The sequence below is a fragment of the Lissotriton helveticus genome, chromosome 1_1 (genome assembly GCF_964261635.1).
Source record: "Lissotriton helveticus chromosome 1_1, aLisHel1.1, whole genome shotgun sequence".
Lineage (NCBI taxonomy): Eukaryota > Metazoa > Chordata > Amphibia > Caudata > Salamandridae > Lissotriton > Lissotriton helveticus.
In genome coordinates this window covers 2,078,812,253-2,078,827,232 of record NC_136057.1, presented here as the reverse complement: position 1 = coordinate 2,078,827,232, position 14,980 = coordinate 2,078,812,253, and the positions used below count along the sequence as shown (strand labels likewise).

At 46.3% G+C, this 14,980-nt stretch overlaps 1 protein-coding gene across 1 annotated transcript in view; it reads right to left on the bottom strand.

The window, feature by feature from the left end:
• ZNHIT6 (zinc finger HIT-type containing 6) overlaps positions 1-14,980 on the bottom strand; it is a 360,433-nt gene that overhangs the window by 150,526 nt on the left and 194,927 nt on the right. The window contains exon 5 of the mRNA XM_078645491.1: positions 13,308-13,411. Within this exon, the coding sequence (XP_078501617.1) occupies positions 13,308-13,411 (104 nt within the window). The remainder of the gene's footprint in view (positions 1-13,307; positions 13,412-14,980) is intronic.

Below are 14,980 nucleotides of genomic sequence, written 5' to 3'. Positions count from 1 at the left end.
CGCAAAGAAAAGAATAAATAATAGAGAAACCGAAGGGGGAGGGGATAGAGGTAGGTCTCCCTTTTCTAAACATAATTTCCTCTGTTCACGTGGTTGCATTTTAGGCCTTTGTTGTCCTATACAATAGGGCCAGTCATACATGTATGGTACTGTTTTTGATGCAATAATTGTGCATAAGCGTGATAGTAGGACTTTAAGATGCTGGATTTTTATGTAGTGTATCAAAATGAGGTACACTATGTACAAAGCTCAGACGACCCTCAGTGGCTTACAGGGCTTAAGTTATTAATCCCAAATGCTCTCTTTTGTGGTAGTGTGTGTCAGCCGTTTAGACTTATCAGATTGTAGTGTTAAGCATTTGTTGCAAACACAGAGTCAATAATGAGACACACACAAGAAAAAACTCCAGACCAATTTACAAAAATAACATTTATATATAATTTTAGCCAATAAGATTGTCGGAATCAGATTTGAGGCATGCGTCTCGAAAGCAGTAACATTATGCCATGGGGGAAACATTCACTCCATAGGCAGAATTGCAGACGACTTACAGGACAGTTCTTCTCGACTTAAGCTAAGTAGGGGCCAAGGTTCAAGAAAGCACCAACAGTTCAAGTTTACCTGCTCTCGGGTGTCCGGGTGCAGAGGTGCTTTAAGCGGTAGTAGCCTCAAATGAAATACGCAAAAGTTAATGGGGAAAAGTATCTGTAAGAAAAGGGGGCTGGTGGACCAGTCCGGCAGAACCCAAAGGGGAAATCGACTCTTGAAGATCTCAGGAGCACAGAGACACCATAGGTTTACACGAGCCCTTTGAGAAGCTATCCTGGTATATGATGTCCACTAATGTAAGTGGGCACCCTGCACCAGTCCAGACAATCCTTATGGTGATTTAAGAGGCCTTAGACAACCTTAGAAATCTCTCTAAGTGGTAGCTGAAGAGAGCAGCCTCGAGGCTTAGTCCAGAAGGAGTGTAAAGCAGCTTGGTTTACCAGAATGCAATCTTATAGTATAGATTAAGTGAAAAAGAACCACACAAGGTTTTTATAAAAACATGTATTTATTATAAAATACTCTCTAACACGTTTAGATATCTCCTACACGGAGATAAAACACAATGCATTGAAATACAGTAAATAGCACAGAATACACAGTGGGTCCCAGGGAAGGATCAAATCATATACTAAAAAAGTGGTATAAGAACCACGACTCGGGTCAAGACAAGGTCAAGAGGACCTAGAAGTGCTGTGGATCCAAGGAACCACCAAAAGTGAATAACTAGGATCCCCACGGGGAGCATGTGCAGTGTGGGGGCACGACCGCCTCCTCCGTACAAATCAATGGGTAAGTCGCGGTTAGAATTTTAAGGATTAAGGACCCTTCCCAGTGGACCCTGAAGAAACCCCGTGGAAGACACGGGGTTTCTTCAGGGTTGGAGAGCCAAACTCACCTGTGGATACCCTAGTACCCAAGTTACCTACACCAGGGAAGCCGGATGCATAGGTGTGAAGTGGTGGCGGAAACCGCTGTTGAACCCAATGGAGGACTTCAGGAAAGTGCCGCTTCTGAAGAAGGGGAAAGTGTCTGGTAGAATCCAAAGGTGGATTCTAGTTGAGAGGTGCCTGCAAGAAGAGGGGACAGAGTCTATGTCAACTCAGGAGTGACCAGGAGATCTGGAAGACGAATGCCCACCAATGTCGGAAGTTGCAGGAGAGTTGACGAGAACCTTGACTCTGCAGCTGTGAGGACCAGGCGACGCCGAGGAAGACCAGGAGTCATGAACGAGCTGTCCCACGTCAGATGTCGAGTGCTGAGGAGTCAGTGTCCGGCGGGAGCGCCAACAAGCCTCGGCAAAGGCAACCAACACATAAGTCGAAGAAGGTGCAATGTCAGGACCAGCAAGGTCCAGGAAACTCACCAAAAGCAGGGGAGTCAGGTCAGGCCCGAGCAATCAGGGGAGCCCAAAAGAAACAAAGGTGACCCTCAAATGGACCCATGGGCCAGAGGCCCTCGTTTCGCAAGAGGACCTCAAGCAGCTCACCAAAAGATGCAGGCCACGGTGCAAAATGATGCGGTGTGGTCGAAGATTCTGGTCACTGGAAATGCTCGAGGCTGGGGCTACTTGGAGACCGAAGATCTTCTTGGAAGGAAGCCAACAAGCCTTTGCAACTGCAAGTTGATGCGGTGCACAGGGGTTCGGTTATTGCAGCCCTCACGAGGGATACCTGCCTCAAACTTGGTGAGAGGGCAGGGCAGGGTTCGAGAGCTGTGGCGAACCACCACATGTGTTGCAGAACCTTTCGGAGTCCGGAGGAGCTCAGCATCAGCAGACCAGTTGACTTAGTTGCAGTGCCTGCGAATGCAGGGAATTAACTCCTTCACTTCAAGGGAGATTTCTTCAGGTGTCTTTGATGCCCACAGGCCTCGGAAGGTTCCTGTATGGTGCACAAACAATGCAGCAGACTGAAAGGGAGATGAAGTTGAGCCCTAACAAAGTCCAGAGTGTACAGACGGTAGAGGAAGAAGTGGTGTCTGATCTAAATCTTATCCCAAGACGAATATAGGGACCTACACCCAGGTAAGCCCTCAAGTATCCTAAGGAAAGAGTTGGGACGATTCAGGGGACCCGCTCAGGGGAGGGTCTGGACAGGGGGTGGTTACTCCAATGTCCTTTGTCCATTTCGCTCCCAGAGCTGGTTTGAACAGGACTATGCATGGCAACACCAAATGCGTCCATCTTGCAGACTGAGTGGTGCTGGCAAGTGCACCCACCTGGCCCCAATACACTAAATCCTATCTGAGAGGTGGTCACACCTCCCTGTGACTATGATGCCTATTGTTCTGGCTTTCCCTGTTCGAGCTTGGCTCAGCAGCAGGAGGGCAGAATCGTGGCTCTGGTCGGCAGCAACCATGATGTGCTGTCCGGGTCTAGAAGACTGGTACTAAGAGCCTAACGGAGGGCTCTTCCAGTGTTTGGAATCATACCCTTCAAACCGTTTACGGTGTGTAGGGTATGATTCCAACATGTTTGATACCAAACATGATAGGATTCATTGCAGCCAGTTTCGAGATGTCATCGCGTAATTATGTGGTGCCACTCTTTATAGTACATGGCTGCTTCACTTACAAATCGGGAGAATGGACGCTCTAGACTGTAGGGGTGTCCTGCTCATGCAGGGGCACCCTCACACTTAGAACCAACCATCCTTCCTTCAGGTTTAATAAGGCCTGCTATATGTGTGACTTATAGGCTTTAAGTGCAGTGACCCTAGATATAGGAAACCAACATCTTTAGTAAGTGGTGCTAGCACCAGCGTACACAGGCTGCAATGGCAAGCCTGTAGTTCCATTTTGAATGGTCTCCCATGGGTGGCATAATGCATGCTTCAGCCCATGGGGGACATCTGGGGTACCTATGACCTGGGTACCTTAGTACCATATACTAGGGACTGATGAGGATACTCCAGTATCCAATCTAGGAAACACTTAAGTACTGAACATAACAATTTAAGGAAGAAAGCAGATAGACTAGGGTCCTGATTATCAGCGTCCCAGTCAGACAAGTGAATAACAGCTTAGCACTAGGCAAAAGGTGGGGGTAACCATAAAAGCAGATCCTACTTTCCTACAAGCTCGGCTGGGGAGCTCTGGTGCAGAGGTGTTTTGTACGATAGATTAGTAATTTAGAGGTCCTCGCGGTTCTCGATGTACCTGTAGGAGATGGAAAAAAATACAACAGTGCCACTCTCTGTGTGGCGCTGGCCTCTCTTGATGTCCCTTGACATGGAGGAAAGATTTGGCAGTGGTGGTGTTCTGACTGAACACAAACCAGCCTTGATGTTTGCAACTAGCTATGGTACTCGGGTACTGGTGTAGGGCAGCTCCTCAGAGTCCTGGTATCTCCAATCGTGGCAGTGAGTCGGATTTGAGCACAAAGACCATTTACTGGGGTACTACTCCCTCAGTTGGCCTGAGGATTGACAGAAGGCGGTATCTGCAGTCGGTGCCTGCTAGTGCAGGGAAGTAGCTTCTCCACTCCAAGGGGGATGCTGCTGAGTCGGGAAAGTGATGAGCACACCACCAAGGGTCTGGGGAGGCTGTTCTGTTTCTGGAGAAGTCAGTATCGGTGGTTGTCAGGAGAGCAGCAGTCATGCAGGATTTTGTGCCAAAGCAGGTGCAGGTCCACAGTTCTCATGTCTTCTGGCTTTTCTTTGTCTTCTTGTTTAAGCAGACATAACAGAGTTCCTGGAGTCAGGGGCCACCGACATTTTGATTTAGGGATGAGAAGGTTAGGAGCCCACCAGCTACTTACCCCTGGGGTCACTATCAATCAATCAATCAATCATGTCATTTGTATAGCGCACTACTCACCCGGGATGGTCTCAAGGCGCTTGGGGGGAGGGGCATGCTACTGCTCGAACAGCCAGGTCTTGAGTTGTTTCCTGAAGGCGAGATGGTCCTGGGTCAGCCGAAGGTGGATGGGGAGGGAGTTCCAAGTCTTGGCAGCCAGGTAAGAGAAGGAACTTCCTCCGGCGGTGGCTCTTCGGATGCGTGGTACGGCTGCGAGGGCAAGGCTGGTGGACCGTAGCTGGCGGGTGGGCGTGTAGAAGGTCAGGCGGTCGTTGAGGTACTTGGGGCCCAGGTCGTGGAGAGACTTGTGTGCGTGGGTGAGGAGCCGGAACGTGATCCTCTTGTCGACGGGGAGCCAGTGCAGGTTCCTCAGGTGGCTGGAGATGTGGCTGCGTCGGGGGACATCCAGGATGAGTCGGGCGGAGGCGTTCTGGATGCGCTGGAGTCTTTTCTGTAGCTTGGCTGTGGTTCCGGCGTAGAGGGCGTTTCCGTAGTCCAGTCGGCTGGTGACCACTTCCTGTGGGGAGTGTGCATAACTCTGTACCAGAGTTCCCAATTCCACCAAAAACAAGATGGTGGAACCCTTCTTACTTGGAGCACATTCGGTAGCCCACCTTAAAGTGGTAGCCTAGTGTTGCAACACGCCTACTGCACAGCTAATTTCCAACCTGTTCTGGTGCCAAATGGGCCTCAGAGCATGGGGTTGCACCTCTCAGGTCTGGGGGAAGCCGAGGCCGTATATCAAAGGTGGCAGGGTCTTTGAAGCCCCTGGCCTGGATATGCTAAATCACTAGCCATCCTACTGGAAGAGGTGTGAACACCTTCCTCTGGAGCAGGCATTGCTCCTGACGTCCTAGACCTGCAGGGGGTCAGAAACTCATCTGTGGTGGCAGGCTGGAAGATACCAGTCAGCCTGCATACTAGATAGTGAAAGATTTTTCCATGGGCCCCTCTAAGGTGCCCTCTGGATGCATGTCATAATAAATCTAGTACTGGCAACAGTACAGATTTATTAGGCCAAGGTGTTTGATACCAATCTCTATAGGTTTCAGTAACGCCACTATGTATCTGGGGAAGTACATATATTTAAGATAGCTTCCCTGTTCACTTGTACCATCTAGTAACTGAACTAGACCTCACAGGGGGATATCTGCGCATGCAGATATATCCTTCTCTTGTAATGTAAGACACCCTGCCTTAGGGTTAGAAGGCATACTGTAGGAGTGACTCACATGTATTATATTCAGTGACTTTGGCATGGCACACAGTGAGTATGCCATGTCGTGCTTTCACATATGATTTGCACCATGTCATACAGCCTGCAATGGAAGTCTGCAAGCAATTTGTATGGGGGGTCCCTTAGGCTGGCATAATAACATGCAGCAGTCCTTAGGGGTCAGCTTCAGCACCCATGTCTTAGGTACCAGGCGTACCATTTACTAGGGACTTGAAGGGGCGCTAAAGTGAGTACCAATTATTACACAATTAGACCATTTTGCCTTGTTTTTAGGAAAAGAGCACTAGCACTAGGGCCTGGTTAGCAGGGACCGAGTGCACATCAGTCGAAATACATCAATACCAGTGACAAAAAGTGGGGGTGACCACGACAAAAAGGGTCACTTTCCTACAAGGACATGTTATTGTATAATGAATGGTCTATATTTTAGCTTTCGATTGTACTTCACTATGCATAAAAATCAAATTTTGATAAAACGTCCTCAGAATCCTGCAAATTGTGGGTAATTCTAAGTGGTACAAAAAAAACCTATAGCGAAAACAGATTCTTGGGCACATTTAAAAAATCTACAGCTTTCCTTCAGACCTGTTTTTATTTATTTGATTTTTCATTATGAAGTGTTGATGATAGGTGTACAAAAAAACAAGTACGGGGTCGAGAATGCACTGAATGGGAGAACACGGAAAACACCCAGGGCCAAGGAAGGAAGATGCAAGCACACGGGAGAGCAGGCGGATGGGGCTTGGACAGCAATCCAGTACGGGGTCGAGAAGGCACTGAATGGGAGAACACGGAAAACACCCAGGGCCAAGCAAGGAAGATGCAAGCACACGGGAGAGCAGGCATAGACAAGCTCTCAGCATTGCTGTGGCGGGGGAGCGGGAGCGCATTCCTTTGAAGTCTGATGCGGGGGCGGGAGAGCGGCAGCCTTTGAAGTCTGATTGGGGTGGAGCGGCAGTCTTTGAAGTCTGATGCGAGGCACAGACACATGGTGGTGTGTGATGTGGCTGGCGTTGTGCACGCGCATAGATCACATGAACTGTGTCTAATCTGCCGTTTTGGTAGACTGATCTTTTCCCCTTACTACAATCTTGCCGGAGCAGTGCGCAAACGCATTGGCTCAGGCGAGACCTAAAACCTGGAACTGATGACGCTGAGAGAAAGAGGAAAGCAGGCAGACTTAGTGTGACTGAGTACAAGAGGCAAACATAGTGCGACCTGGAGAGACGGGTCAGAGTGGCAATGGAAGGAAGAGACAGATGGTGACACTCGGAGAACAGGACAAAGTGACGCAGAGACAAGGGGAACAAATGCACTCATTGAGGTAGAGTTAATCCGAGGGAGGCAGAAGTAAGGTGACAGAAGGGGGAGCTGGCAAAAAGAGAAGCAGGGACTCCGAGAGAAAGAGACATGGGGACACCGAAAGAGTCAAAGAGTGACACAGAGTAAGAGACAAAGATAGACATCCCCTCGAGGGCAGAAGGGCGCTGGGAGAAGATAGAAAGTTGTGGAGAGATTGATTAGAAGCAGAGACACTGGGTGCAAGAGAGAGGGGGCCTACTGGAACAGGGTGTCACTGGAGAGAAGGTACAGTCACAACTGAAGGAAAAATATATGCATGGTTGAAGGAGACAGATAAGGCCTTAGAAGAGGTAACCGAGGAAGTGACAGGTTGAAAACACCCTGAGACTGAGAGCGGTTGTGAAAATACACATCGACAGGGTGACACCGATGGAAGGGCAGAGTTGCGCGGATAGACAGTCGGACACCGAAAGTGTCGATGTGAGAGAAGAGACGAGTGACACAATGGAGAGCGCTATGAGTGAAACATACTTAGGCCCTGGGCAAGGGGGACCTTAGGCCCTGGGGCAACAGTGATGACGACACAGAAAGACCGAATGAAATCAAGGGGTAGAGTGCAGCAAATACAGAGAGACGGCTAAAGTCAGAGAAACAGGGTGACACTGAACTGTGGGACTACGAGAAGGAGCCACCACTCTGAATCCGCAAGACGTACACGTTTTAAGACGGTGACTTCGCAAAGCGTGCACGTTTTGCGACATTACAGAGCTGCGTATTTGGGGAGTAATTAAGCAGTGGATCTGAGAGACATATCACGAGAAGTTAAACATGACCAGGCAGTGGCTGGAATGAAGCAGAGCCGTAAACATTGTGAGTCAAGATGTCGCACTACAGAATATCTAGAAGGAGACATCTTTCGACGTATGGAAAAAGCTTTGTACTTCGGCGTCTAGAGAGAGTGGAGCTGCAAGCAGCTGATGTGGGTGGAGTCGGAGTGAGGTGGGTGGCAAAGAGGGATGGGCAGGGTGGAGTGGGTAAGATGGCACGTGACATATATGGGGAACCCTGGACAGGGTGGTGGGTACGGGAAGTGCGTTTTCACTGAAGAAAGAGAAGAGGGGGGGAAGAGGGTCAGGGAATTGTAAGGAGTAGCGAAAGAGAGGGGAGAGATAAGTGTTCGTTTTGCTTTCATGTATGTAGCATTATCAGTGTTAAATGTAAATGTGTTTGTATTTATATAGCGCACTTCTACCCAGAGGTCTCGTAGCGCTGTATTCATACCGCTGTGGAACCCATCCTGGCTTTCCTGTGAAATGTCCACTCCTGGGCACCTCCAAGGTGAAGCCAGGCATCCAAGCGCTGTTGGGGCCGTTGTGGAGATTAAGCAAGCTATTGCCCAGAGTCACAGAGTGGGACCCATGATTAGACTAGGCACCGAGGCGAGAATTATAAGGTCCGGGGAAATTGAGTCCAAGAGTCGCCGAGGCGGGAATTGAACCCTGGTCCCATGCCAGACCTCTGCATCAGGGTCTGCCGCTCTAACCATTGAGCCACGTTTCTAAATCAAAACGCAGCGCTTTAACGTCATATTTAAAAAGGTTAAACAAAGTGTTAGGCCTAATGGTTGGAGCAATGGAGTTCCAGCGTTTCAGAGCGTTCCCAAGAGAATTATTGGAGACGCGCTTTTGACTTCTTGAAGAGGGGTGAAAATGAGCCGTAACTTGCCGTGAAGCTCCAGACATAGAGCTGGGCAGTTAAGTTCTTCTAGAAAAAAAGAGATAAGGAGGGTCTAAAAGGGTTAGTTTACCGACCCCAACATCTCAACACCCCAACTCAAATATGATAACAAAGAAGTGAGATGTCTGGTCAAATAAGTCTGTGTGCTGTACTAGAAACTAAAGACAAGGTGGGATCGTATAGCAACCAAATGAAATAACACAGGGCTGAGAAACTCCCATCAGCCCACCCTTATGGCGGAATGTCATCATGTGGGATACGAATAGTAAATCCAAACCTCGCCCAACCCATCAATTGATGGTGCAGAGATGGATTTCTGAGGTGGAACTCTAGCCACAGTGCAATTCAGATGATGCTGATGGAGTGCAGTGCTGTGAATGTGTGAGTGAAATATAAAATTGGCTACTAGGACAAAAAATAAAGTTTAATAAGGATTGTCCATTCCTACAGAGACGGAAAACAGTGCACAAAAAATATATATAATGTATAGAACTTTATTATATTATTTTTTGTGCACTGCTTTCCGTCTTTGTAGGAATGACAAATAACTCAATCCCACCAGTCAACATTGGGGATCCAAGTTCCTGGTAGAAAATATTGATGAAGGGCTCGACAAATCTAAAAAATCTCACTTGACCTGCAGGTCGAGTGAGTATTAATATTCGTATATTCGCACTCACTTGTATTTTTTGCAGTAGATATTCAGAAAGCCGGACAGGTTGTTCCACACGGCTGAAACATGTTGACCTCACTGCACAGCGCCACAACATAGTCATATTTTCACACTATTTGGCGTTATTTTAAATTTGACACTAGGACAATCCTTATTAAACTTTATTTTTTGCCCTAGTAGCCAATTTTATATTTCACTCACATTCACAGCACTCAACTCCATCAGCATCATCTGAATTGCACTGTGGCTAGAGTTCCACCTCAGAAATCCATCTCTGCACCATCAATTGATGGGTTGGGCGAGGTTTGGATTTACTATTCGTATCCCACATGATGACATTCCGCCATAAGGGTGGGCTGATGGGAGTTTCTCAGCCCTGTGTTATTTCATTTGGTTGCTATACGATCCCACCTTGTCTTTAGTTTCTAGTACAGCACACAGACTTATTTGACCAGACATCTCACTTCTTTGTTATCACAGTTAAGTTCTTCTCCATGGAGAGTTTTGAGAGAGATGCACGCAGCCTTGAACACACTTTTGGCGTCTATGGGTCACAAATTCAGAGAGAATACAATTCCAGCGATGTGCTTGATTTTCTGCCACCCTGAAGAAGGGCAGCAGCGCCTAGAAGTGTAGCCGTGAGGGCACCACGTGACTCTTCGTCCTGCGGATAGGAAAGCGTGGCCGTAGTGGAGTCTCACGAGGACTAAAGATTGAACTACTATTGTACACTCATCATGGGTAGGAGATGCTTCATTCTCCTGAGTCGGGTTATTTGGATGCGTGTACTTTTCACTCAGGCACTAACGTGTGCCTTTAAGGTCAAGTTCTTACCCAGAGATTTGTCAATTTGTGACAAGGCTGGGCTTGGTGTCCAGTAGCAGGAGGGCATCCAGTGGGGTCTGAGCAGTGGACGCTAGGCTCCGCCATCATGCCATGTAGATGCCCAGAGCATTGTCCACTATTTGGAGCGTGGCTGTGTCAGTGCATCTGGATAGAAAGCCTGGTTAAAAACCATCGAGGAGGTAGCTAGCCTCGTTGCGTTTAACAAGTGTTTTGCAACACTGAATTTAAAGGAATTTGGGCCTGAGGGTGGCGAAATCGGCCTAACATTGGCATAAAGTTCATGACAAGAACCCAAAGGGTAGAAAAAAGTATAGGTCTAGCAGAGAGTGTGATGGAATGAGAGAAGGACAAACAAGGAAAATACCGAATTAAAACTGAAGACAAAGAAGGACAGAACGAGTTAAAGAGAAACCGGGCAGGAGTAATGAGTTAAAGACAGCAGAAACGTCCAGCGAGGATGATGAGGGGAGTGATGAAGAATGGAAGAGCGGGGATGGGTGCGCAGTAAAGTAGTGGCTCCTCCCTGGGCCATGTCTGTTTGTTTAAAGTTCAGCAGGTGTTACCCTGGGGGCGGAGGTGTTCATGGAGTCCGAGGGTGTGTGTGTGTGCTGGGAGGAGGGGCGCTGCAAGGGTCAAATATTAGAACCATGCAGTGGGGCCGGGGCGAGTCCATAAAACTCTGCTGGCAGGAAGAAGTCCCCTTCCCGCCCCCTCCCAACCCTAGGTACATTTTACAATCTGACACCCCTCTGTGACATTCAGCACCTCTGCGGCCATTAGCTCCCCTCACCCATTAGGACCATACGCCACCCACCCTTCCTCCTCAAACCCGCCCCCGTCCCCCGGCACAGGTTGTTCGAGAGCGGAACTGCTCCCCGTGTGCAGACTTCTCGGCAGACTCAGGTGAGGATAGACAGACGGTCCCGAGGAAAGTTGGGGACCACTTTTGTCTGCGTGTCAAGACACGCCGGGTTGGCAGCTGTGAGTGCCACGCACTAATGTCTTATAAATGAATAAATACTCGATAAACAGTTCGGCCTCGTTCACAAAAATGTAAGTAAAAACAGCTTTTCCAGTGGGTAGTTGACCTTTTTTGTCGGAACTCAAACAATAATATATTTGCAACATTCTGCCTACCGAGGATTCCAATACTTAAGTTATTGATTTTAACTAAAGTTATAGATTTTATACGGGTGAAGAAGTAAGTCGGTTCTCCATCTCTCAATCGAGTTCGCAGGAAAATTCGAATTTTCCTGCGATTTCGATTGAGAGACGCGGACGTTTTCTATCAGATTGTGCTCACCAAGCATCAACTAAAATAAGCTGTATTCAGAATCATTAATGACTGAAGCGCCCAACTTAAATGATCCATGTGACAAATATAGACAGCAATTGCTGAAGTGAAAAACAAGTATCCTTCCATGACAGCACTTTACTGTCATTAGACTGAAGGCATTTTCGTTGATTTTTTCACGCATTTTTTCACACATCAAGATGGTGATGGTGTCATCCTCTTTTACTTGGGTTTGTGCATGAAATGATATGTGCACTATTCTTCCTTCCTCTCCTACACACGGGTCCTTGGTTTCTTTGAGATTGTGTTACATATCAAGTATTTATATGTAAATCGATACTTTTTATGTTCAATATTAGGGTTTCCCTATCAGCTTCAAACAAATTGTCCTGAAGATGGTCTGAAAGACAAAAACAGAACAGACCGAAACGTCGACCTCTGCATCTATTTCCACGTGGAAATTTGTTTTTCCCAAGTTACATATTCTCAGTTTTGATTTTTGTGACTTGTGATATATGTGGAATAGTTCTTTTATTTATGTACTGTTAGCACAATTTGATTTTGGCTTCTCTACATAATGTTGTTGCTCTGAAAAGTCTTTATTCATCCATTATTGTGTACCCTATATTTTACTCTCAATGTCAAAATAAGACTGCCATTGTTTTTCAAAAACCTAAGGTTTCCCGTGTTTTCATTCTTCTATTTTCATTGTTGTTTTGTTGTCTGTTGACACTAAGAAGTTATCTCCAGTTGGAGTGACATCCCTGACTAAGCCTTTTAATTTAGTAGAATATTTTACAGAACAGCAAGCACTGAAAGGCCAATAGCAGGCAGCAAATGGACACTCACACGTACGAGCGTGAGGAATTTGCAGGTCCATTTTTAAACTCCCTGCAAAAGGGCTTTTCGCTTCGCTCGCCCTAAAAATCTCTGTAAGCCACAGCTCAGTTGCTGGCTCTGCAGATTGCTGATTTTGGACAACCTACATACAATATATATCTCAGCAACCTATACAATTTGACAAAAGTAATGGTATAACACTTTCATACATCAGCCACCACTTGAAAACCCACAAATGCAAATCCCCAGGTGCCCATTTCTTTTTTCCTTACTATCCCTATTTTTTTAGTTTCATCAATTAGCCTCGCTGGGAAATCCTTGAGCAATCTACACGAATGACCTCTTACGGAATTCTGTATAGGATTCAGAAATGTGTAGATTTCTGGGTGCACCAATCTGTTCCACCCCCTAGTCAAATTGTAAATAGGAAGAAAATGCAAAAATCGAAAATATGGACCAACCCTTAAAAAACTGCAAAACCTCAGATTTTTTTTTAAACTGTCCCCTTTTGACATTTGTTAAGACTGCGATGTTAGCACAGTAAACCTTTCCTTAAATAAAAAGAAAAGAAAAAAATACACTTTTTAAATAATACTTTTTCCAATTTTTTCATAAAGCACCAGACATTTGTCATATTTTGGTTATTTAGTCAGGCTCTTTAGGGTAAATCACAAAGCCTGGATGCCTATGTAATCCGCTACGTGAGGTGAAATCCTAACAAGTGGACTGGGGTCCTCATGCTGAGTAGGCCATTAATAGTTAACACCATTCTAAATCAAGGTGTTATCTGATACAAAGTCGAAAATATGTGCAACAAGCCCTACCCAACTCATTTATTTCAAGAAAATACTGAGAACAGCAGCACTGAATATATAACTGAAATACAAATATTGATAACGAGCATCCTTCAAATAAAATATTGCCACACAAGATTCATCAACTGGTTAGTAAAAAAAATTCTATACCACAGCAATTTTGAAAATGCACATGTATATTTTTACAGGTGAGAAATAAACCAACAGAAAACAAACCTTGTATGGAAGAATGTAGAATTCTCTTTTCTCTTTCGGAATCCAATAGGTAAGATGTGTAGGTCTATATTGCGCTTTCTGGCTTGTTTTTTCAGAAAATGAAGCTTGGGGAAAAAAATCGGAAACTTGAAATACGTGTTTCACAAGTAGGTAGTAGATTCATCAATATTAGTAATTCAAGGACAAAATAATAAACATAACCTAAAATTAATGCAAACCACATTTGTAAATAAGCCACTAATTTTATTAGTAAGATTGACAAAAAGGATATTAACATCAGTAATCCCCTTTCTAGTGGATAATCTTTTTAACACGAAATTTCTCACCAAACTGGATCCGGAAACTTGCATTAGCTGCCACACACTAACAGTTGATGCCATTGAACTCCAGGCACGATCCCCCAAATGGAGCGGCTAGCAGAGGGAGGACAGGGGGGTGCGCTGGTACCCACCCAGGCCTGCGTGTGGGGGTTGAGTGGCGGTTCTCCATCATATCGCTATAGGCTTAGATAAACCTCAAGCAAGCCCTAGACCTGAGAAATAGGACTTCTGACACACGCCACAAGAGGAAACTGGGCAATCTCTACAGGGCAAACCAGACCAACATATCAATCAGGATCCCACTCAGAGAGCTACTACTGGAAGTCAAGGAATTGCAGGCTACTCCCAAAGCTGAAACTGACACGTTGCCTTGGACATTAATCTACTGAGAGCTGGCAGCTATAGGGAGTGCTGCTAAGACCTCAGAAGAAGTGTGGTAGTGGTTGGGGGGATGTCAGACCATTGAGTAGAAGAAACACATGGACGTGCACTCAAGGGAACGTGATGAAACCTGGAGATCCATCTCACCAATGGAAGCAGGAAGCAACACAACAGAAGCAGGTTGGATTTCCAATGACCATCACATGCGGGACGAGTAAGCCAACAGACCTTGTGGACTAAGTGACTAAAGGCCAAAGGAGCAGCAGGACGGCCCGAGCCGTGACCACTAACACTCCCCAAATCCACAGTTGGGAAGGGACAGAAACCATTTTGTGTTGTCATTTTACGTTTTAATTAATGTTTTGATGCTGTTTAAGGGGTGACAAAACCTCAATCATTGTGGATGTGGTCAGTTCTCAACCCACAACATTAGGCAGTAGGGTGGGGGGATTGTTACAGTTGGAAGGGGGTTGGGTGTTGGCAGCTTGAAATACAGCATCTACGTTTCAAAGATGGTGGCAGGTGGTGCATGCCCAGAGACAAGAAGTGAGGTTGTGGCAATGCAAAGGTCTACAGAATTACGGGTTCTGGTACACTGGACCTCAGAGTCCTAACCTGGAATGTCAATAGATTGGAGATTAAAGTAAATTTGGAGGGGATCACGAAGTTGTGTGCTAGACAAGTGCCAGATCGGATATTACTTTAGGAAATGCACCTCATGGGTAATAAATGTGGGTGACTATATAGGGTCCTAGCTCATTAACATCAGGTTAATGATGGATGGGGATATTAGCTTTAAATGCCGCCCCTTACAATTAAACAAATTGGCTTGACCCTGAGCGCTGCTAGGCTGCCATACTAGGAGAATAGAATGGGTAAAAAAATTCAGTGTCGATTTATTTTCCTCCGGCCCTCCAGTCACTGATGCTGGAGAAAATGGGTCACTGGATCATACAAGTCCCTGATGCTATA